Source organism: Ruditapes philippinarum, unplaced genomic scaffold (genome assembly GCF_026571515.1).
Source record: "Ruditapes philippinarum isolate M1 unplaced genomic scaffold, ASM2657151v2 ctg423_1_1_1_1, whole genome shotgun sequence".
Classification (NCBI taxonomy): domain Eukaryota; kingdom Metazoa; phylum Mollusca; class Bivalvia; order Venerida; family Veneridae; genus Ruditapes; species Ruditapes philippinarum.
Genome location: NW_026853626.1, coordinates 26,888 through 53,961, shown reverse-complemented (window position 1 = coordinate 53,961; position 27,074 = coordinate 26,888). Strand labels below are relative to the sequence as shown.

General features: G+C 30.9%; 2 protein-coding genes across 2 annotated transcripts in view; both read right to left on the bottom strand.

Moving 5' to 3' along the window:
- The window catches only part of LOC132737394 (uncharacterized), a 143,490-nt gene that overhangs the window by 103,915 nt on the left and 12,501 nt on the right, over positions 1-27,074 (bottom strand). The window lies entirely within an intron of this gene.
- Positions 2,561-11,731, bottom strand: LOC132737395 (uncharacterized). The gene is made up of 6 exons (XM_060724674.1): positions 11,655-11,731; positions 7,021-7,884; positions 6,674-6,747; positions 6,443-6,501; positions 5,327-5,439; positions 2,561-2,727 (listed from the first exon to the last, which is right to left on the bottom strand). The coding sequence occupies exons 2-6, from the start codon at positions 7,865-7,867 to the stop codon at positions 2,561-2,563; spliced, it is 1,260 nt and encodes a 419-aa protein (XP_060580657.1). The 5' UTR covers positions 7,868-7,884; positions 11,655-11,731.

Below are 27,074 nucleotides of genomic sequence, written 5' to 3'. Positions count from 1 at the left end.
ATCATTATATAACTAGTATAGGTATAAATCAGTTAATAATGTTAGATTTGCTAACATTTCCGTTCCTGACATTCTTTAAATGTTAATATGTGTCATTCCGGAAAATTAAAATTCCATTTTTACTCTAAAAACAATGTAGCATCACCTTTATACTTTTTAAAAGTTTTATATTGATAAAAACTTGAAAAATATTGATCTTTGATATTTTTTTATTAAAACAACATTTTTTCAATTAATGTATATTTTTACCCTATTATGTAAACTTTTGAAGTTAAAATAGTTTAATAATTTGATTTTTGTATCACATTTCGTCAAAAATCAACATAGAATAAACAATTTGTTCATTTGAAATAAAAGAAAAAGTCAGTTACCACTATTTTGGCAAAAAATATACTAATATTTGATTTTTTTAATCTTAAAATATAAGGAATTGTGCCTGTAACGGTTAGAAATTCATAAGATTTAAAACAACATTACAATCATTTGAATATGATATTATTTGTTTGAGGGAGTAAAATAAGCATATATAGCCAGTATACTTAATATGACAAACATCGTAATCGAGGGAAATATTAACTAATAATATTCTTAACATTACCAATTTAAAGTCACTGTGTAAATTAAACTACAGCTTAGATGATATTTTGAGTATTAAAATGCAAAACCAACTTTGTTTATGATTAAGACGTGTTATAATTAAGTTTGAAGGATAAACATAATCGATTTCCGTAAGTTGTGTATATAGACTAAGTATAAATAGCTATTAACATATAGCCAATTTGTATAGTCAATGAATTGTCAAAAAACGGAAAATACCTGACACTTCTTTTAATTTCAGTTTCTTAAAGTTCAATAATGCTTCAGAAATGTCATTAATTTCGTTTCTTAATTTTTTATCTTTCATATCTTGTTTCAGTTCCGAAAAATACTGGTTTGCTATATGCTTGAAAGTGTGTTGGCAATAGCTATAAGTAATTTGTATGGAAGTCAAAATATGTTTACAATTTGCTACCTTTGCAATACATTAGGGAACGTTTAGTCGTTCTTTTATTTTTAGTTGTTTAACATCTTAAATGCTTTTAATCTAGTATTAAAGCATTATTAAACAAATGTTTGACATTTATTTCTAATGAACTGAAAAATATGAATTTGTGAGGCATAATGTACTTTTAAGCAAGTTCACACATTCGATAAAATTAATTTTTAGTCTCAATGGTATTTTTGGCTCTCTATTAATATGGAATCCATATCTATTTGCATTCAGTTTATGAATAGAGCATCTAAGTGCTGATTAAATAATTGATTTACATGATTGTATCATTTTGGAAAAGAATATACACATATGTGAGAAGTCTGATTCCAAACTGCCTAGAACGAAGGCTAAAAAAACTTATTACGTACTCATCAAATATGAAATTGATCCGATCGCCAACTTTCCATTCATCTCCAGATATTAAACACAGTTTTCCTCCCTGAAAAATCCTTAAGATAAAAAGATCATTTCAAATTATAGGAAAATACAATTTGCTTTTCCCCATAATGTGCATTCCTAATTATTGATTTGCTTACTGAAATGTAAATTTTTTCTAACAGCATTAATGCCCATGCTTCATTGCACATTGCTGCTTATCTAACAAAATTAACATTGCAAATGCGAATTCATGATATTGCTTCATTGCACAAAAGAATAAAATATGTTACCTTTTTCTGATCACACATCAATTGCTTCTTTTTATATTAAAATGTATGCGCTATTACTTAATTACATATTTCTATATATTCAATAGAATCATTTTTCCAATAACAAATAATCATGCTAATATTGCTTAATTACACATAGCTTGTCACTTAACATAATTCATGTAAATGATAACCCAATAACGTTTTTGTCTTTAATTATAAAAAAATGAAACTTTGTATGAGTGACAAACAATTATTAAGCTACTAATTGACGTAGAACACGTTCCCGTGCGATATATATATATATATATATATATATATATATATATATATATATATATATATATATATATATATATATATATATATGACGTAATTTGAGCGTCGCACAAGCGTCAAAGACGCGGTAAGCCTAGATAAATAGCGAGTATATATATAAAGATATAGAATTAGAGAAAGAGAACGGGAAAGAAAATCCATGAATAGTTATGTGAAGTTTACAGTGAATTAGATGTTTCATTTAGTACAGTTTATAAATGCATTTCTAGATAATCGACACAAAGTAGTTATGAGTTATTAAAAAATAGTTATGAACAAGGGTGTATCTAGTGTAACACATTGAAATCATAACTTGCTAAAAGCAAACATAAAAGCTCACGCAACGGACCAAACGCAGGATCTGGCTTTTCGTAAGGTACTCATTCATTTTGTTGACTTTTAGAATCTTCAATTTCATAACAATAACAAGACATGCATTTTTATCAGACGACATATATTTCAGATTGCAAAAGTTAACTATACTTTAAACTGAATCACTTAAACTTAATAAGTATCTTGAACTTCAATGTGCATGTATCTTTATGAGTCTGGCAGAGTTATATTAATTTGATATCATATTCCATTCAATCGCCTTAAAATCTACGGTAAGACTGAATCCTAACAATATAGCAATAAACACGTACTCGCCGTTTGAATGGTATCCGTAAGAATTAAGTCCTAATCCGGGTAGACGATTAGTACGAAAGCCATCCGGTACCAAACCTAAACCTGGAATAGAATTATGTCGTTTGTGTTATGTTATTCTGATAAAATGTAAAACAGTCATACATTGAATTAAAATGAAAACACTCGGAAAGCTTGAATGGCTTACGTATACTATAATGCATATGTGTAAAAACAAACAAAAGAAATGGGTCATGGAGTTCACTGTTGACAAGTCAAATTGATAATCAAACAATCAATTAAAACAATTATGATAAAAAAAATGTTAATCTTCATGAGTTTTTTGCTTATATTGCTGACAGATTATAAAATTCAGCGTTTACTTACATTTTAAAATGAATTAATTATTACTCTAAGTCATTCGGTAATATATTCTAAAGTAACGTTCATTGTTCCATTAGTCATTTTTATTTTTTGTTTGTTGATAGGGTACCCTTGTTTAGCTCAAATTTATCATACAAGAGCGATCAGTTATCTGATCACATGTGTCGCCTCATGATGGCCAATTTCATGTTGGGACAAGTTTTGTGACAGACGGACAGACAGACGGACAGTGCACAACTAGACTTGGTACTGATCATTCCTGTAAAGTTTGGATGAAATTGCACCGGTAGTTTATGAGGAGTAGTCCGGATAAGCTTTTGTGTATCTGGCAACACACATAAAAAACACCTTTTTATCAAAGGGCCAAAACTCGGCCAAAAGTCATTCAACCGGAAATCCCCTGCAATATGCGCAAGGACTTAAGCTACAAATCAATCCTGTAAAGTTCCATTGAAATTGCATCAGTGGTATAAGAGCAGTTGTCCGGACAAACTTTAAAAAAAAATTATTAAAGGGCCATAACTCTGACAAAAATCATTGAACCGGGAAATGCTGACAATATGCACAACTAGACTTGGTACTGATCATTTCTTTAAAGTTTGAATGAAATTGCACCAGTAGTTTATGAGGAGTAGTCCGGAAAAGCTTTTGTGTATCTGGCAACACACAAAAAAACAAGCAATTGTCATAGTATTGCAAGCAATCCATAAGTCCCCTACCAGTTAGAACCCCATCAACATTCTGAAGGGCCATTGGCCATTCACTAATGTTTCAATTTTTCTCTATTTTAAGAAAATTTGTTGGAAAAGTTCTTTAAAAGTGATCACAGGATACAGTTTTTATGAACAGACAGACAGACGGACTGAAAGACACTCTAAAGTTAATATTTGAAACATCCCTGTTACCAAAATATACCATTTTAAAAGCAAAATTCTTAAAGAGGAGATAACTCTTGAATTAAAGATGCAATTTCATAAAAATGTTCAGCTCTTTTTGACTAATCACAAATATTGTTATATTTGCCATGTTTTAAGCCTATTTGTTGCCAAGGCAACTGATATTTTTTCAAAATAGGAAGAACAGATAAGGCATGCATAATCTCAAGACTGCTATCTACCCATATGTCAAGTTTCATAAAAATATTTCCAGTACTTTTTGAGTTATCACTGGATTCAGTTTATGTGTAAAATTTGCCATATTTTCAGTATATGTGTTGCCATAGCAACCAGAATTTTCAACATAGGAAGAAAAGAAAAAAACGTGCATAATCTCAAGACTGCCATCTACCCATATGTCAAGTTTCATAAAAATATTTCCAGTACTTTTTGCGTTATCACTGGATCCAGTTTATGTGTAAAATTTGCCATATTTTCAGCCTATTTGTTGCCATAGCAACCAGAATTTTCAACATAGGAAGAAAAGAAAAAGACGTGCATAATTTCAAGACTGCCATCTACCCATATGTCAAGTTTCATAAAAATATTTCCAGTACTTTTTGCGTTATCACTGGATCCAGATTATGTGTAAAATTTGCCATATTTTCAGCTTATTTGTTGCCATAGCAACCAGAATTTTCAACATAGGAAGAAAAGAAAAAGACGTGCATAATCTCCATACTGCCATCTATCCATATATCAAGTTTCATAAAAATATTTTCAGTTCTTTTCAAGTAATCGCGGGATCCAGTTTTGCGGACGGACGGACTGACAGTCAGACAGACGGACAGACAGACAGACGGACAGACGGACGGAGGGTAAACCTAAAGTCCCCTCCGGTAAACCGGTAGGGGACTAAAAACACCTTTTAATCAAAGGGCCATAACTCGGCCAAAAATTATTCAACCGGAAATCCCCTGCAATTTGCGCAAGGACTTGAGCTACAGATCAATCCTGTAAAGTTTCATTGAAATTGCATAAATGGTATAAGAGAAGTAGTCCGGACAAACTTTAAAAATAAAAATTATTAAAGGGCCATAACTCTGACAAAAATCATTGAACCAGAAAATGCTGACAATATGTACAACAAGACTTGGTACTGATCATTCCTGTAAAGTTTGGATGAAATTGCACCAGTAGTTTATGAGGAGTAGTCCGGACAAGCTTTTGTGAGGGACGGACAGACAGACGGACAGACAGACGACGGAGAAGTGATCCCTTTATGTCGCCACTACTCCGTAGAGACGACACAAAAAGAAATGCAAAATGTCGCGCTTAAGGTAGTGGAAATTTAGACGAATCTACATAATTTTAAGATTCCTTAAGCATTTAAACAATTGGCTCATAATACTTTTGATAAAACGTAATCGTATATAAATTGTTACCCATTCCTTTGCCACTACCAAGGCTCACAATTTCGACTTCAAAATTTTCATTTAAATACACCGTCTTCTTGTCAATAAATAAACCGAGGTCACCTTTTGCCTTTTCAGCATAACTGAAAAGCAAGTATAAGGTTAAGAGTTCCTGCCAAAATGGCAACTTTCAAGAGATGCATGTCAATAAAATAAATTAGTATCCTCTGTTTTCCTTCACACGAATTTTTATATAACCTGGCTATATTTTATTTTCAAACAATATCTACTGATTCCATTTACAGGATTGAGTTGGTCCACAATAGAGGTTCTGTAATAACAAAAATGGTTTATTGAAAGCAGGTAGCATCATACTTCGCAACAAACTATTGATAATTTATCCATGTGTTTTCTTTGTTAAAAGACAGATGCATTTTCATGATGCAATATTACATATTAATTCATGGAGGATAACATGTGCTGAAAGAAATAATTATCATTCATTATAATTTAAAAGCTTATAATAAATCAACATATTTTTTTCAAGAAATATCCAAATAAAACATTAACATGTAACTAACTTATTTACGTTGTGCGCATTGTATACCACTAATCCCTTTATCTTATATTATTCCACATATACGTATATAGTCACTCGTTATAAATACCAAATCTCACTAGGGTGACAAAACAGTATGTTCAAACAAAAGAGATGATGCAATCGAGGTGGTATTATATTTTCAGGATGGACATATTGTTTTACAACTCGCAATGGTTTGTGATATTTATTTCATTATAATACCGAATATTTGATATTAAAAACGATAACATCTAGTTACTAACATTTATCAAGTGGTATACACATAAACTCGTCTAGTGGAATCATATTTCCATAAGTTAGATACTAAATAAGATGCTTTACTTCATCATGTGTAAATCCTAATATGTAAATGATCATGTATGATAGTAATTTATCTTTGTTCTGACAAACTTAGTTCATTTCTTCATGTTTGATGTATTAACAATTATAAGACACCGCGCATGAAAACAGTTATATATTTTGCAGGAAAAAATTATATGATTTATAATAGAACTGTTTGTTTACCCATTAAACACTTACTAGTGAAATTAGTTGTTTTAAGTTACCTGATAAATTCCCCGTCAATACTGAGGTTTTTGCAAACAAGCTGCCTGCCCAGGAACGGCTGAAATCAAAATATAATGCAAAATAAGAAAATTTTAATTTCTGTATTAAAACAAATAAGCACACTTAACATTAACAATATATTCTATTCTTATTCCGTGATGATTTGATTCGTCGTTTGTGTAAATTACAGATGAAAGTTACAACACATGCAGATAATATAGGATACTCACTTGTTTTTTTGTTGAAGACTGATCCGATGTAACCGATGTCGCTCTATTTGCTTTTACTGTTTCTTCTCTAAGTGCTGGTTTATGAAAAAAGAAGGGACACAAAATGAATATAGCAATGTCCAAAGTAATTATAAAAACGTTTATTGAAACATCGGCTTACTGTACACCTTTTAAGAATATTTCTTTGATTAATCTTAAAATTAAATATAGTAAATGTAGCTTTAATTTGATAACATGTTTTATTTTACGCGTTTATTAATAGGACCCGTATATCATAAATATAAAACAATAATATTGTTTAAGCATGCAAGTATCATCCAAAATTATTTTGACGATTAGATATTTACCGGCAGATTTATTTAGTGTATGTATTGTTCCTAGCTTATTACAAGTTTTTATCAGCTGTTCGAGTTTATAGTCACGCTTGAAGTCATACGATTTGATCGTATTGTTTTCTTTGATTCTTTCTAGCTGTTCGTGGACAAAATGAAGATTTTGTTTGTATGACATGGAACTGATGAACAATTTGTAGGGCTGATCAGCGTCAGATTGCAATGTGTCTAACATACCAGTTGTTTCATCAACAAGTCTTTTATTTTCTGTTTCTATGTTTTCGAGATTTTTCATGTCTGCTGCCATGATATCATCACCATATTTAAGCATTACATCGGTATGTCTCCTGATAAGTGATATAATTTTATCACTGTACAATTTGACGTCACGAGAAAACTTTTTGTTGACGTCTTTTACGTGGTCCTTGTTGTGCTTGATGCTTCCCAACATCGTGTTTGCTTCACTGTTATACTTCACTATGTCCTTTTTCAACATTTTGAAATGTTTACTGTCTTTATATCCATCTGAGTGTTCAAGTATAAACTGTACTTTACAGGGTTTGTGGGAGATAACCATACAATCGCCACAACCTACTTGGCTATGTTCGGGACAGACAAATTTGATAATCTCGTTCAAATGTTTAGTACATGTATCAAAGCTTGTTGCATTTCCTTTAATAGATGTTGCCTCGACAGATGAGACACGTGTATGTGACTGATTAAGCTTCCACTGTTTATGTGTATCAAAACATGTTAGACACATTTCTTCTTCACACTGTGAACAGAAACCATCTGAGAATGTCGTTGTCTTGCGCTTCTCACAAGGTGCACAGTAATTACGCTTCTGTTCCGATACCTCCATTTTGCATGGTCAAAGTTCTGAAAATAGCATTTTCAATTTCATATAAATGAGATTTTTTTTACCTAATTCTACATTTCATTTTATAACATGGCGTCGTGATGGATTTTGATTGTCCCTCTGACATTCCTTGATAGAAAATTGCCAAAGTCAAAGTTTGGTAAATAAACCTGGAAACAAATAAATTCCCCGGAAGCATTAATCACAACAAAATTATACGAAAATTGCAGACCCTGTTTGATCGAGTCTGTACATAAGGGATAATGAATAAGTGCAACATCCCTCACGTCCATAGCACCGGTTTAGGATATGTGGCCTGCTTTTTAAATGTGTCTTTTGACGTCATATCTGTGATATGCAGGCTTCATAACCTCAGATCCCCTTTCAAAATTACATGTTATTTAGTTCCGCCCATTGTTTTCTCGTTTAGGGCACATGCATTTTTTTACTTAGGGACCATATGCCGCTTTTCATGGAATGGCACTAACGTGTCACATTGAAGGTGCCTTGGTATCCGCCATATGAACGCATCTGCGGATGTTTCAAAATTCTAAATTTACCAGTTCATGAAATGCGGCATATGGTCCCTAAGTAAAAAAATGTGTGTGCCCTAAACGAGAAAACAATGGGCGGAACTAAATAAAATGGAATTTTGAAAGGTGGTCTAAGGTTATGAAGCCTGCATATCACAGATATAACATCAAAAGACAAATTTAAAAAGCAGGCCACACATCCTAACGGTGATTCAACAGTATTCAATTGACAAATACTAGAACCACCCAACAAGAAAGATGCCGAATAGAAAGAACTCAAATATCACAAGCACAACAATAATGCCGCGCTGAGCAATCTTTAAGGATCTGAAATATAACATCTATGATTTAATGTACGGGGCGACTATTTACAGCCTCCACACGGCACAAACAACGCTGTTGTGGCGACAAAATAGAGAGAAATAAGAATCCCTACAGAAAGCCCAACACGGCAAAATTGAAAATGTTGCAGGCTCGGTTTGAATGTGCCTGTTCATGGACGGTACTGTCAAGTGCAAACTACCGTCAACGCCCGCTAGAACCGCTTAAGAAGAATTCAACATTCAACATAAACTGGTAAAATTTAGAATTTTGAGACATCCGTAGATGTGTTCATATGGCGGTTATCATGGAACCTTCAATGTGACACGTTAGTGCCATTCCATGAAAAGCGGCATATGGTCCTCAAGTAAAATACTGCGTGAACCCTAAACGAGAAAACAATTGGCGGAACTAAATAAAATGGAATTTTGAAAGAGGATCTAAAGTTTTGAAGCCTGCATATCACATATATGAAGTCAAAAGCCGAATATGAAGCAATTGTAAAGTTTTGAATTTGAAACTTCCTGTCAGATTTGTTTAACAAACAATATATGGATCAATTTTCCCATTATGTTTTCCTCCCATAAGTTGTAATGGGGTATTTATCAAATTACATTTAATGGTGTATTTCGATTTTACCCCATTCTAATTTTGGGACATTTCTCCAAATTCCTTAATGGGTTAGTCCCGCTAATGGGAGGATTATAAATCCCTTACATACTTGTAAGTTTATTGTAAGCATACGCAGTGTATAATCATTACATGTGAAAATATTTTTTCATCTTTTATGAAATTAGTGTTTAATCGAACTGGAGCACCAATGGGACAAGTAAACTCCAAAGGGAGAATGGCAAAATCCCATGTGATGCCACCCTTAAAATGCTTGCCGAGTGCTTAATTTCTGTGCTATCTTTTTTATTCTTTATTGAATTTATATTAGAAAAGGTAGTTGCGTTTGCGAAAATTCCGGAGGCTGTTTATGTGTTAGTACAGATTAACTCATCAAATACTTCCTTTAGTTTATGGTAACTATGAAAAAACAATCAGAATAATGACAATAATTGTAAGCGGTGTTCGGTTTATAGAGAATTAATTTTAGTTTAATTGTGTAGGAAGCTATATGATAATAGACGCACTTTCGAATCCGTTCCCGGAACCAACAATGAGCAATGAGAGTAATGATTCTTGATAACGGAAACAACGGTTTGCTCCTGATGGGGTTTGAACCCATACGGCTAGCGACTTCTGCATTACTAGCCGACGGGTTAACCACTCGGCAATGCCGCTATTTCTAAATAACTTTACGTTGAATATATATTTATCTACAATTTAATTGAGAGGAAGTAGAGTAGATATAAACAGAGCTTCATGTAATATGTTTATTTGGAAAAATAATAAAATAAAGGATTATGACCTATGCTTCACATTGAAAGTATATGTCTGAGATTAATATTCTAAAAAGAACTTAACAGTTACCTTAAATTTTACATGTTAACCGTTTAATGTTGTTATATCGTATAATTTATCAACAATAGATTGTTTAAACTATTATATTATTTTCACGCTTATAAATCATTTTAAAGTTTACCCTGCCCTTGAAAAAGTCTACAAACCGTTTCACAATCAAACACACACAGATCGATTTGTTTAAAACATGACATACGACACTTCTTTATTTCAAATCATTGTAATATTAAACCAATTCTTATGGTTTTTGTCATTGATAAGCTTTAGCAGTATAAACTACTGATTTGGAAATATTGACACCATTTTCATGATATAACGTAAATAGACTTACTGTGGAATTGAGAATACATGCTTTTACCAGCTAATATCGTAGGTACAAAAAAACGTTAACAGTAACAGCTTCGAAATAAGCGAAACAGGTGGACTGATATATTGTGATGGGATGTACATTGTGAAGCTAAAACGATAAAAGTTAGTTTGTACCTACAGATTAGTTAGGAAACCCCAATTTGCAAAATTCCGGATAAAGTTTATGATGTAAAATTGTTTTGATAATCATGTACCTTGGTATAGAACTTATAGTTATTTCATGTCGTCATTATAATATTGACTATCATGCATGACAACCTGCGTATCTTGATTATCTGATATATTCTCATGTGCATTTCTTCGTATATTTATGTATATTCTACAAAATATGTTTATAATGGTTAAAACCCGTATGTTCACGAAAGAAAAACAAACAATAATTATCACTGTTCGTTTATATTCTTAGACTTTAAGAAAGATGTTAACGTGGAATGCTGTTCAAAGAACAGTTCATTCACGTAAGAGTAAATGGTATGTGATCAAGAAAGAATGAAAAACATGACATCGTTTCAACATTTCTTTGCAAAATTATATCTTACTATAGGTAAAATAATCAATAATCAACGTAACCAACGAACATTTATATAATATCGATTAGAATGTTTCGGCAATGCTACATTCTTAAAAAGAGTATGACTGCTTTCCTATAATTCATGTTAGCTTAATGTAATTATATAATAAACATTGTTCATTATCAGTTATAGTTCAATCGCCATTACAAGAGCACATCTTTTAAAATGTACCATTAATTCAACATTATTTCACAACGAAAAAAGAAAAATCAATAGTGTTTATTCAAATTTATTCATTTACGAAACGACGTATTTGCATACATCGACAACATGGAATAACTGACTAAACTCCTCTCAACTGTGATACAACTATTGGTGTCGAATTTGTAGTACTGTATCAATACAATATACCTGCTTTAAAGTATTATATATTCACTTAAAATATGTGTTATTTTAAATAGTTGTTATATTAAATCCTTTGAGCTGATTGTGAGTTACATACGTTTAAAATACGTTACCATTCAAATCTTCATAGATGATAAACAAACATAATGCTTAAGCACATCTAATATGTTTAAAAGTTTTTACCTGCCACTTAATTAGTTTTTAAAGCGGTTGTATATAACGGTCCGCAAATCGGTAACATATAAACATTCACTGCGAAATAGAAAATAAACATGATAGACTTTAAGCATTGGGTTACATTAATCGATTGTACAGTTGGGTAAACATTCCTTCAAGGGGAACAGCCATAACTAAATAGTGAATACATTTGACGAGATTATCTTTCACAAATTATGTCAATCATTTCAATGAATTTAGTTTAATCATCGGTGCATTTTGCTATCATTTTTGTAACAAACTTATCTTTCGATGAATAAATAGTATCAACATAGAGCCGTTATATACTTTGAAAAAATCAATAATATAATAGAAATTAAACAAGTGACTGTTTTGAGATCAAAGAATGTGTTTCTGTCGGATAGGACTAATTTAAATTTTGTTGATCTTGTTTATCATATTTTATGTGACTGCAAATTTAACGAAAAGCGTCTTAACAATTCAGTCTGTTGTTAAAAAATGTTATGGTCTTATTTTCTAAATTGCATTTATAACAATGATAAATAAATGAAATTTGCATTGTACATGCACTTAACACTAACATGATAGTGATAGTATAATAAAGTGACATTATGCCCATCTTAGGGTATATAGTGAGTAAACAGGTAAAAGTCAAAATAAGTTTACATTTAGCCATTATGTTTTCAATATTATAATTCACTTTTTTCATGAGCTATTGATAACACATATGGCCCAAGGAAATTTCTAAAAATATCAATGTAACGTTCAATTTATTAAAAGAGTGGGGCAGTCTTTTTTATATTTTAAGCAAATTAATATTTTACCCTAAAAATTTTCCAATATCCACTGTTGGTCAATCACCATTATAACAGCCAATCTTATGAAATATATAATCTATTCGGCGCAACATGACAAAGATAAATTGAGCATAATGTCACTTTAAGCAAACACATGCTTGTAATAAGGGTAAATATTATATTGAAAAGAAACTAAACTATCTGATATTCAATTCTATATAACTTTAAATTGCCTAAGCAAAAGGTGTTTAACCTTCATTGATGAAGTAGTATTTTTTCCATTTTATTTCTAGCATGAAAGGTAATGAGTAAATGAGTTTTCAGATCAGTGTCCGATTGAATTTGGATAACAATGTGATAATATGTTTTTGTATCAGTTGGATGTATAAACCAAATATCTAAGTTGTATGGGAAGATAATGATCATCATTTATTGGATAATACCCTTGTGAAAAATAAATAATTTCATACAAATTCTCGAGGCTGAGGAATGAGATGTTATTTTGTCTCGTCTACTGATGATTTTTTATTGATTGTTGTGATTAATGCTTCCGAGTGATCACATTGTTTCCAGATTTTTATACTTCACAACAACAGGTGTCAAGTGCTGTGTACTTCACTTCAGTGTTGTTATATTTTTCTGGTCCTTCGGGATCATTGATGCCGCCAGCACTATTAAGTGTTGAGAATTGAGTACCGCTCAAGCCGGTGCTATGGGGCGTGAGAGATGTTGCACGTATTCATTATCCCTCATGTACAGACTCAATCAAACCGAGTCTGCAATTCTCTTATAATTTTGTTGTAATTAATGCTTCCGAGGGATCACATTGTTTCCAGATTTTTATCTTAAGTTATTTTTGATATAATATGTCCTACTACAAAGTACATGGTCAAACATTTAGCATGAAATCAAACAAAATGTAAAAAAAGATATATCTCTGGTTTGATTCTAATTGTAAACATACTATAAATATTTGTATTGTGACAAAAGAGTTTTAAGAGCTGTCCCGTCTGAAAGTCGAATAAGACAAAAAACGAATGTCGACTTGAATGTTGTGCTTAATGTCAAGCCATTTTCACATCAAAGCTCACCATTCAAAAAGAAAACAAAAACTGAATGTCGAGCTGAATGTTGTGATGTATGTTTAGCCAAATCATATTCAAGCTCGACATTCAAACAGAAAAAGAACGAATGTCGAGCTGAAGGTTGTGCTGAATGTCTAGTCAGCTTCACATCTCAGATCGACTTTCAAAAAGAAGTCAAAAGCCGAATGTCGAGCTGATTGTTGTACTGAAAGTCTATCAAGCTTCACATCCAAGCTCGACATTCAAAAAAGAAGACAAAAACGAATGTCGTGCTGAATGTTGTACTAAATGTCTAGCCAGGTTCACATCCCAGCTCGATATTCAAAAAGAAGTCAAACACCGAATGTCAAGCTGAATGTTGTGCTGAATGTCTAGCATTTTTCACATCCAAGCTCGACATTAAAAAATAAACAACAAATGAATGTCGAGCTGAATGTTGTGCTGAATGTCTAACCAGCTTCACATCAAAGCTTGACATTCAAAAAGAAGACAAAAACGAATGTCGTGTTGAATGTTGTGCTGAATGTCTAGCCAGCTTCACACCCCAGCTCGACATTCAAAAAAAAGAAGACAAAGTTAACGATGTTGTGCTGAATGTCAGTCAGCTTTACATCCCAACTCAACAATGATAAATCGAATGTCAAGCTGAATATCTTGCTCAATATCTTGCCAGCTTCCCATACCAGCTCAACAGTGATAACTCGAATGTCGAACTGAATGTGTAATGTCGATATCTGTGCCGATTGCATGGATCTTTGATCAAAACATCTAAACAGAGTTGCTTCATTATTAATTGTTCACAAAAATCAGAAATTACTTCGTTACTTTGTGAGTGTATAATTATATAGTTGTAAAGAAGTAAAGGCTCGTTGTATGATAGTGATAATATTTTATTATGCCTGCGCTTCAGTCAAAGCTAATACATGTACAGTGGGTGTTGTAAACTGTGTACTAATTATTGTCTCTATTTTCTGCTTCTTTGTGTTCATATTCAAAGCAGACTGGGATAGATAGATAGATACATTAAACATTGAATCTTATAAATATAATTTTTACAAGTCTTATAAAGTCAAAAATTTTAATTAAATGATGCAATATAAAATGTGAAACTAAAATTTAGACAAGTTTTCTTCCTTAGCGTTTACCGTTTGCAAATCTAAGACATGCAATGTAAAATGAAAGCTGTGGCAATTCATATAAAATATCAATTTAAATACAGATTTAAGAAAGTGAAGTATTTTTTAGTATTTCAATTTTTGCATGCTTCAACTTATACTCAAAGAAAATAGAAGAATGGATATGCCTTATGTTTTATGTATTTTCACATTTTGTTTTAAATATGTATATTGTATGTCCTAAAATTATCTGATTTGCGAATTATTCTATTACTTCTGAAAAGTAAGGCTTTATTGTTTGAAATAATAGTTTTCGTTTGATTTCAGAAGCCAGAAAGCACGGAGCGTCTTATTCAATCCGTTAAAATAACAATCACGTTACGTTTACACCCCTTTGTAATTTGATAAAGATGTTATTTTTATTGCAATAACGTTGAATGCTGGCGTTAATCAATACCAATGTGATAAGTTCGTTCTTATGTTTAAACATAATAACATAGTAGACTAGTACCGAAAATAGAATATTGTATACTTAGTATAATATACTCAACATTATCGAGTGTGGTATATGGGTTGATATTGATTAGTTTTGTTTTTTTTTTCTGATGAAAAGACAACGTTAATATTGCCTTATCTTTTTGTTAAACAAGTAAACGAAATGTAATTATTACCTATTTAAGGTCTTCTTTTGCCCTCATGCACTTTCATATATGTAACCCTTTTGCAAGTTATAAAGTTGTCAATTAGCTTAAATTGAGAAAATAAGAATCAGTGAAGTGCGTCTAAAACGGCAAATTAAAAAAAACTTTCAGCCGATATAGAGTAGATTTTAACACTTAACATGGCGCAACAAACATTTACTCGATTATTGGTAGGGCAATTTGGCTATATCTGAGTTTTTTTATAAGAAAATATTATTTGACTTCGGTACCGCACAATATGTTTGTTTCGTAGCTTTTTATGAAATAGGTAATACAGCGTTAATGTTTCCTTCTCGACATTATGTCGGAAAAGTACAAATGTTACATAAAATCAATTGACAAAACCAAGACTACACTTGGCACAGCAAGGCCATTTCTCTTAGTATTGTATCAATTTATTGTTAAACATCATTTGTAACAAAAAAGATTAATTCAAAGGGAAATTAATACCAAATTTAATGCATTAAAAGAAATAACCTTTTAGCTCAAAACACGCAACTTATTATTAAAGGTAAATAATTGTATGCGCTCTAAATTTCTTCTTAGCGATGAACAAGAAAAATGCAGTTAAATTCAAATGAGATGTAATCGTACTTAATTGTGACCGACGGACGGGCAAAGGCGTTTATTGCTTGTTTAATATGCACGGTATTTTGTACGCGTGACAAAACACGCCATTATCATAACCTCAATCCCGTTGTGGTTTCTATCTCGCTTTCTTTTCTTTTTTACTGGCTCTTTTCTTTGATTGGGTTTTACGTTTAACAAAACAGTGATGTCAGATGGTGACTAATCAGCCTTATTGTTTTTTCCCTTACTTATGATATTTTTCTGGTCCTTCGGAATCACTGATGCCAGCACTATTGAGTGTTGATACTTGAGTACCGCTCAAACCGGTGCTCAATCAAAACGAGTCTGCAATTTTCATGTAATTCTGTTGTGATTTATGCTTCCGATGTAATTATGTAATTATTATAATAATAATAATAATAATATTAATATCATTGTATGCAATCATTACAAATTGATTTTCCCTTACCAGTGCGTGCGTGCGTGTGTGCGAGCGTGTCCGTGCGTTCCCATGTTGTGTCACATGTAGCACTAAAATGCATGATCATTAATCAACAAACTTTACAGGAATGTTGATCAGCATGTGAAGTTCTGCACCTAGTGGTTCACGTGTGTATTTATTCAGTTTTCAAAAGTGTTATAATTATTGCACTTCACAATTTTCTATTCGTGTCGCGCGTAGCTTTATAAGCTTTTTACCAGGAGTCATGAATCTTTACAGGAATGTTGATCAGCATGTGTATTTTTGCCCCTGGGGTTTGCATTGTGAATTTATTCAGTATTTGCCTTACCTTAGTAGAAGATTTGCAATTTTTAACTTGTGTTTTGCGTTTCTCAAAAGTTATTTCACCTAGAGTCATGAAACTTTACAGGACTGTTAGTCGGCAGATGGTGTTGTTGTGCATCTGGGGTTTGTCTTTTCTTTTCTTTTATATTTTTTAAGAATATAATTATGTTAGGATATAAACTTGTGATTTTAAATTCTTGCAGCTCAATACCTAGACAATTCAACATGTCAACATTGGAAAAGAATGACCTCGTCCTTATTCTCCAACTACTTAAGTGTAAGGGGAGTCATGTAGAATTTATTTTTTATGTCCGTCTGTAATACTTTCCTGTTGCACGTCAGAAGACTAACAAAAGGGAGTATCTGTGTCCTATTGACACACATTTCTAGTTTTATAAAGGCCTAGATAGAAGTTAATATAATATCTAAATCAAATCAGCAGCATGATTCTAAAACTTGCTTGTATCTATGTATGTTAGTCAAGTGAAGGTAATAGCAGAGTGACAACTATAATTGCTGCTAAACAATGAAAGTTTGTTTGAAAGAAAATTGAAAAACCTTTTTAAAGAGTGTTCGTTATTGTTAATTTGCGATATAAATAATAACTTAAGGAGCGGTAGCTTAGTGGTTGAGGTCGTCAACATGAGATCCGGCACACCTGAGTAAGGATTTATTACTTTATATGACACCATCCATTCTTAGTACATGTACCAGTATGCGGAATCAATATTGTGCAAATATGATTCAAGCGTTGAACATTATGAAACTGAAATGAACGAAACGAATATGTCAACTGCTTTCTCAATATCTTCCAAATGAAAATATTATGATGCTGGATTTGACAGATGGTAATGAATAGTATGAACAACTTCTTTAGGGGTTCTTACTTCACTCTATTTTATCCAAATGTAATAGCATTTGTCGCGTGTGTGCTTAGATACTAGTATGTTAATTGGTGTATTTATAAAGCATTATCTAGACACAATTTTGTTTATCTTTCATTTACGGCTAGATGTTCTTATACTTCATATAAAGCTGTGAATAAATCGTGTGTATTCCCGATTAACAATGCAATTCTACGTAAATTTGTGGATGAAATACAATTTGCATGAAATATACGACCGTTCATTATTTAATAGGCTAATATATACATAGTCCATTTCAACGCTGTAACGCACGCCAATTTTAGAAACATAGCAAATATACACAACAGACGTGCAAAACATACGTACAAAACAAAAATACAAAACAAAACCAAACAAACAAGCAACTAAACGAAATCCATATGCATATTTCATTTCATATAATTATGTACAGTTTGTAACTGTAAGATTTTTGTTATTGTAACATTTTGTCTATATTAAACACAAATAGATTCAGATTCAAATATTGAATGTCCGTTACAAGTAATATTGACGTAATCATTTGAATTGGGTAAACTAAAACAAAATCACAACACCCTATGCAACGCCAAACGGACGTTAATTTCAACTCTCTATAATTATACAATTTTGCAAATTTAAAAACGCAAAACTATTTGCACCTGGCATAGGGAAGATTTGTTTGAAAACACAATTAAACTCCTTTGTTTCATTGCAAATTTTTTATCAATGATACAATTAATGCAAGTATTCAAACGAATGAGATTATACAGCAATTAAAATCATAATAGTTAAGAATATAACTAGACAGAAAAGTCAAATTTGCTGCAAAATACAATGAATATAGCCTTAATAATCTTATAATAAGTAAAACAAGCCTTGCTTTTTTTCTAAAATTAATATAAAAAGACAGTAGCATGTTATTCTCTATTAGTGTTATCTAGGCAGCGTGCATTCCACTGACATACCGTGTTTATTTAATTTTCATTCTTGAATAATGAAGTTTCGCCTTACTTTCAACAATTTATGCTGGTAAAAGGGACGTTTGAATTCTTAGAATATAGTGTAGAATTTCCAGAATGGACCTCTGTCCAGGAACAGTATCAAGTTCACCAAATACAAGGCTTTGTAATTAATGTGTGTATGTTTCAAATATATAACAGATATTCGAACTGAATTAATAGATGTTCGTTCGTGTTCATTTGTTTTAAAAAATTTTACTTTAATTATTATAACGTAATTTCTTCAATGCAATGTAATTTTAAATGAATTGTAAAATTTATAATAATCTGTCAATTTTGCTACGCAATATATCGACATATTATAATAAAAGTGTATCTTATGTCTAAGGTGAAAAAAAACTGGAAAATAACATATTGTGAACAGTTTTAACATTGGCAAAACATGTTCATTTATTAATATCCAAATATAATGATAATATTGTATATGAACGTAGATAATATCTAAGAAGAATATATGAAAATATTTAATTTTCCGATTATTCGTCAGAATTTCTTACTAGACTTAATCGTATGCCATATGTTCAAATATCTTTATTTAGTTCTTATGGAATGTAAAGTACCTACATCTCTCATAATGCTCTAAATTGGTAAACTTTTATAAAAAGAATTTCAAATTACTCGCCTTCTAGATACCAAGTATCTGTGTCAATGACAGTATATTTTCTGTGAAGTGTCCATGTAATTGAGGAGACAATTGTGCACTCTTACTAAATGATTCTTACATAAATGTAGGCTTTGATATAATTTTCTTGGACGGTTTAAACAGACTGTTGTTTTATATATCTTACGGTACATCAACAAACAACAGTTTGAAGGTAAAGTAATGATTGTATTTCATTACTAAAAGATCGTAATAATCCATTTTATAAAAAATTCTTTATTTAACAGTGAAACTTTTACTGCGTTTGTATCAAATAAATAAGTCACTTATTTCAGTTAATAATATGCGAAATATGTGTACTTGCTTGAAAACTGGAAAGCAAATATACTTCAAAAGTAAATCAATGTAACATTACATTTTTTTTTTTTTTTTGGAATTCAAACAAATATGTAATCAATGAGTAAATGTGTGAAGTTTCACCATTCTGCATTTTATTCTGGTTAACAGCATAGTTTACTTCCTTGTTTGTACTAAGTGTCTATATAGAATCACCTTTCACGCAATAAATTAATGCATGTGTATTTGTTATGACATTTTAGATACTGTAAACTCGTATATTTTTGTTTTATAACTATTGCTAATGTGTTATAACTGCTATTCTTGTTTGTTTATTTGTTGTCTGCTTGCTGTTTGTGTTGGTTCGTAGATTTGTTTTTGTTTTAATGTTTTGTTTTAATGTTTACATGGCAGTTAAGAAATAGATGTTTCTCCAATTCAACTGCGTCAGTGTATCTAATTACCCATTGTGTAGTGATTTATGGAGGCTATTCGTTGTCAAAAATCCAGCCTTTTTTTTGATCTGAGTTGAACAGTTTGTTTACGGACAAAATACGATTGTATTTCTGTGTATGTAAACTCCAACTCCAATGTTGCATTCTTGGATTGAGTTTGCCTATTTAACATTGTAAACATGTATTTCAACAAAATATATTTTGTTAAACGACAAAACATTAACTGTTTTTCTGATTATAGCAATACCAAGTGTTCATCCTAAAATTTATGAAGACATTCTTTAATTTGTCCAAACAGCACATTGGCATAGTGTGCGTGTATACAGTTATTTTAAGTTTATAGCATTTGGACAAACTTCTAAAATCTTGATTGCTTCTTCATAACAAATATTATAAAGTACACATATATGGTAATAACTTATTACTAAATGTAATTTGCAAATGGATAGCTTTACCCGCATTTAAAGAAGGAAAAGGTAATTATCTTTTATTGAGTTCAATTTTTCCACAGTATCAGCTTTTATATATCAATCCTGTATTTTTCATTTGTTTTTTAAAAGAAAGGTTCAATGCGACAAAATGGCAATAGGCTATGTTACAGGTTTTTTATTGTTTACTCAATCTTATCATTTTTTTGCAAGCTCAAAAGTTTAAACTCATTTCAATAAAAATGCTGTATGAATTGCGTATGGATATAAAATGACATTGGCTCATCAAAGACGGAATTACACTCTGATTTGATTATCTCTTAACTCTAGTTAATAATAAAACGTGATTAAAAAGATTGTCCGAATCTATTAATACAACTGTTCTTTTTTAATAATTAGGACTGTTTTACGGTATTATAAACATCATGTTGCGTTATAGAAGCACATTATAAAGCCATGAACTACTGGAATCGAAAGTCAATTGACCTAAATTCGCTGTTGGTAGCTTCTTTTTGGGTTCACCATTTCAACACCTTGTAATTTTAATCGACTACTGTAAATTCAAAGAACATCGCAAATATTTAACAAAATTCAAAAGGTCAAAATGATAAAACGTGCTTTCTTATTAAAGAAATGTGGACATTATTACGAGTTGAATAACTCGGTTTTTTAATATATGGTTCATGCTTTCTGACATAATGACATAATTTGTAGACAGTTTATTAACAACCTTCTCTAAAAACAGTGCTGAAAACAATAAATGTATATGGAAATAAAAGAAAATGTCTATCGAATGTACAGCAGCCAAAAGCATCTTAGCTAATAAATAAAATACAATATATTGCTCTTCTAAACGAACACTTCTAACTTACACCTTGGCTAAATAAACACACATCTGCCTTTAGAATTGAACCTCACATGGCTAAGATTGAAATGTAAATATTGTATGTGAATGTATAAGGGTTAACACGTTTTTACAACGTTAATTGTAAAACTTCATTTAAGAAGACATTAGATTTATTAAGGCTGGGATTCTTGCTTGTAAAAAAACAAGAAAGTGTGCGACACAACAAAATCTGCATAGCTGTTTTCATTGCAACACTCGTTGTGTTCTCCTTATATTCCCCATACTCTGATGTTTCTCAAGTAATGTAAATTTACAGCACCTAAATTTGATCACAATTTGATTACAATCTTGAATAATGTTTATATTAATGTTGTTTGTAATAATACATTGTCATGTTAATTTATTTGATATTTTTATTGTTAACTTAATCGAATAAAAAACATTTCTTTCACTCATTGTCAAACTATATCTAAATATATTGTATGGTTTGCACATAAATACGCATAAACGACCATTTAAAAGTGATCATTCAAGAATGTACTATTCTTTCCAAAGAATAATGAAAAAAGAAGTTGAATGATACTGAACTTTGCAATAAATAAAATCCTGTAAATGACAAATGATCCAATACAGTTTATTTTGTTGTTTTTTTTTTTGTTTTTTTTGCTTTGCTATGGTCTTCATTTTTTATAACTTTTTTATAAAGCTTTATCACCGTCATTTGAGATTACATGGATAATAACACTTTTTGTCAAAATATTCTTGTATTCATTGTCAGTACAATTGAGCTCGTACAAGCAATGTTAAATCGACCAAATATAAATTATGTCAGTGTAGTTATACGTTACAGAACGAATGATGGATATACTGAAAATCAAACCCTTAAATGTACGATATTTTAAACCGAAATTGTAATGGCTATTTTTTCCTCAATAAGATACTTATTCTTATTTTTACAGTTATGGTATTAATAAATCATATATTGCTGATAGTAAATTTTATAGCGATGTCTTTCTTTCACATACTTCATATCATGCATGTCAATGCATTTTGAAATTTTAAAAGATTAATTTTTCTTTTCAATATATTACGTTATTTATCATCATTTCCTTTTAATGTGTATTTATCTAGCTTTTTCTCCATGGTGACAATATGTGTATGTAATATCCTTTCATCTTAAGGGACTCTGTTGAGGTTTTCTGACATGGGGTCTGGAAAAGATTTTTGATAAAAATGTATCATTTGATGTTGATATATACCAATAACCTTACGTTAACTTTCAGATAATTAACTTACTTCGTTTGTTTTCCTGAATTCTAATTTTGAATAATGACCCAAAATTGCGTTCAACGCTTTTCACTCAATACGGGCAAAAATGACACAACAATATGATTTTAATTCATTTCTGAAAATAATTCTTAATTATCTTTTGCAAAGCTTTCCGTTTGACGTGCACAAGTTGGTCTTTGTAAGAAATTCAACGTCATGTTTCTTAAGCTTTTTGGCCTCGGTGGACGAAGATTAAGATATTAATGAAGACAAATTTGTCATTGCAAAAGTCTTTTTTAAGAATTGATTACAATAAAGACGGTATCGCGCAGTTTTACTCCGTGTCACATATAGTTGCCAATACTAGTTAGATTAAATTGCAATATTACTACTCAACAAAAGACAATTTTTCTGTCGTGTCCCCGTAAAGATGTCAATTTAAAATATTGCATTTGTAAATTTTATGTTATAATAATAGATAAGCTGTGTGTTAGTTCGGATCTGTCAATTTTGATGCCATTTCGTTGTTGTTAGTAGTCCTATTGTAGCATGCAATTTAGATAACAGGAGTGTTATTGAAATAAATGTCCCTTTATGTATTGACAGTTATTTAATTACATCAGCTTTGTTTGCATAAATATACTTCAACAGCAAAGCATTATTAAAATTCATCAGAACTCACATTTCTTCAATTTATATTCGTTATAGTGAATATATTATAATAGTCATATTAATTGAGATCTAGAAATGAGAACATGACTGAAAACACATAAAATATAAGAAGAAATAAATCATAATGTGACTTACACAATGTAAGCTTAAGGTCGCGAAAATACATTAAATTTGGAATAATGAAGAACACCCAAATTGATACAAAATGTTAATGATGTTAGAAAAGTATTTCAAGATGAATCAAATTTTTTGTTCAGAAATGATTATAGTTACATGAGAAAACTTGATTGCTTTAATAATAACGCTATATGATAAAATCTGAGGAAAGTCTGAAATAATTTTCAATCGTTATTTTTACCAGACATCGTCAATTAATATGTTTTTAAAATTAGATGACTTCAACTGGAAGTTTTTTATATGAGCTATAATGTCAGTTTCTTTCGATCAAAACTTGGCTCTTGCTAATAACTTATTAACATAATCAAGAGTAACGTCAACCAGTGTATTCTTAGCGGTTACTTTTATCGGTTTTATCTATTTTAATACAATGTCATGAAAATTAAAAACTGGCAAAAACATTTTTCAATACTTAGTTCAAACGTATGTAAAACCTTTCTTTCTTGATAAGGTCCAGACATTGGAGTCTTGAATGTCTTGTATATTCATCTATTCTGACGCAATTGTTCACTTACTGTCAGGGTTAGTCTTTGTATAACTCCATCAGTAATACGTAGATGTATCGTAAACTAAACTTAACAACTGATTACTGTCAGGCATTATTCACTTTACAATGGTGAAATAATGTTGAAGCTTGTCATCTTTGTTATAATTGTAACTTGTAGATCATATAATGACATTTTGTAGAAAAAAAGTACAATTTTCCTTCATACATTATATATGAATGTTTTGGAATGTGCTGCTACGCAATTATGTTGTTTGTCATTTACAATTATATGTTTTATACTGCACCGTTCTGATTAGCAAACCCAAGACTACGAAAGCGTGAAAAGTTAAAAGAAATATGGCTGTTATATCGAGGGAAATGCCTATTATTTTAAGCATGCCAAGCTTGTCGGCAATTTTCCTGATCTGTTAACTTGCTAAAAGTTATTGAATAAGGTATTTTATTACGCACATTTATCAGCAGTACAAAATTGTAATCATTGTTTTTAATAATGCCGGTAATATTTTATTGTTCTTAAAATATCATTGGTCTGAAGAGAAAATAATTTTCGCTGTAATAGAACTTGAAAAAATTCAATTTGAAAATCATTTTTTCATAGTTATCAATGCTACATACATTTAATGTATGTTTACTTTGTCATCTTGTTGTTTGTTTTTTTTATTATTATTTTTGTTATCTTAAAAAACCTGAAGATTTCGTTTTAAAGCATTTAACCAAATAAACAAAGAGACACACAAATAATTTCTTATGCACAATATAGAAATACGACGGACACTTAATAGATTTAATCAAGTAATAGATGTAGTATTTCGTGATGGAAAACCGTTCTTACATCAAGTAGTCACATTTGTTACTCGTGAAGACAAGAGTTTCTGTCATTATTCCCATTTTGTTGTTTTCTTTCCTGGTGTAGCGCTATCTATAATGTATAGAAACAGATTGATTAGGTTTCACCCTTTCTTTCGAATCTGTACAAAGAAAATAACAAATGGTGTGTAATAGGTCATCCCGTACTCAGTCATATACAAGTGTGAGTTTAAAATAACAGGCTATTACATATAATTATGACACAAGGGTTAAGGTTTTCACTTATAGTATGCATACGTTAGTATCCATTGATATTCAAATCACACCAGTTTCCAAATCAAATGAACCTGTAAAAATTCATGTAAAATTTGCATTTTCATTCCATTGTAAATAAATAAAATGTTGTTATTATCTCTTTGACATATTTTAAAACGAATAACAGGTGTTTTCTATGCATTCACGTAACAATACATGTCATAGTGTATCAAGGGATGTAAATCTGTAACTTTACACATTTACGAAAGTGACATAGTTAATGTTCGTTGTGTCGTTACTTTCAACTTGGAATATAATTTTAAATCTGGTTAGTGATCTTAATATATGGTTATTAATGATATAAATTTTAAAAGTAATACTTACTTTGACTTTTTCTTATGTAGTATGTCCAAATGCCTTTATTTAGTTCTTATGGAATGTAAAGAAAGCTACATTCCCATTGGTAAACATTTATGAGAAATCCAATAACTTGCTTTTCAGATACGAAGTATTGTGTCAGTGACAGTATATTTTCAGTGATTTGTCCATATAATGTATGAGAAAATTGTGCACTCTAGCTTATTGAATGTTTCTTCTCATACACAACTACATTGACTTACACTTCTTTGAGATAAATATATGCTAGGTATATCTGCTTTGATATATGATTATTACAAACAAAGTAAAACTGTTATATATGGAAAGGAAAAACATTTAAACACATAACTTTCTGTAAATAAACTAAAATGTGATCATCCGTAATGATAGTAATTGGTGATTTCTTCCTTTTGTTATTGGGTGTTAAGAGATGTCAAGACAAGAAGATTGTCTTATCCCTAACTAAACACAAAAATGGCACTTTAAAGCCTAAGATAACAACGACTCTCAGTGCAGATATGTCTGAGTGTTAATTGATTAATTTCACATAATAAACGATTGCTGCAATTGTGTTCCAAGAACTGCATCACTTTTAATTTGAGTAACGGGCAGACCCTAAGCAGATCCTAAGGATAAACGGATAATTGCAATTACTCTTTATTCCTGCGTGATCGTAAGCAGGTCAGGTGATTGATTTTGACCCCTGGTGTTGCTTTTTAATTGTAACACCCGATGTTACCTAAAATCTTCTTTCTTGTTTCGGCGCCAAAATTGAACATAATTGTGTTGGGGTGCCTTAATATCAAACAAAACGAACAAACAACTTGACAGGTAGCATTTTACTTCTGCATTAAGAATGTTGACCTTTTCTAGCAATGTATTTCAGTTGAGCAATCAAAGGCCATCATGTCCCTCTTGTTTGCTATAAAGAAGTCGTTGGGATAACGTTTCGTGTCTCTATACATCCTAAAGAGTCGTATCTTTTTTGTTCTATTATAACAATTGCTATTAGTGTTTTAATGCTGTTTGTGTTTGTTTAGTGTTTGTTTGCTTGCTTTAGTGTTGGTCAATTGATTTGATTTAGTTTTGTTATAAGGTTTACATGATAGTTAATGTAAATATAATAATTATATCTATTAACTTATTGTGTAACGTTTATTCAGTACACAAAAGCGATTCCTACACAGGACGAAGCATCGTCTAAGCTTTCTTGAATAAGCAAAGTTAATGTTCATATTTTGTTTTTGTTTTATGTTACAAGAAATCGTTTACTTCTTTTGTTTTTCATACATCTTTCAAAATGTTATGTCTGTCTTTTTATCATAACTTTCATGGTTTTATTATTGAATTATCTTTATTTAATTTGGCAGATATCAGTGTCCATACCGACATATTATAACCCTGTTATTTCTATTCTGTTTAGTCGTTTCGTTTGCGGTTTGTAAAATACAAGCATCTTGAAGAATGTAAATGATACAATAAACACTTCTGAAGGCAGAAAAAAACATAAGTAATAAATGTTCAAATTCAGACGAAATCACTTGTCAAAGGCCAATGTCTTGTAAGAAAATAGGCATTGCTGAATGTTCGTATATAGCTCTATTACGATAACGAGTGATTGTTCTCTGTACAGGCGTCTTGTCCAATCTCATTAAATATTCATTACAAGAAATGAATATCTATACTTATATACAAATAGTACTTTTATCAAGCGATCTAGTAATTCTTTTGACAC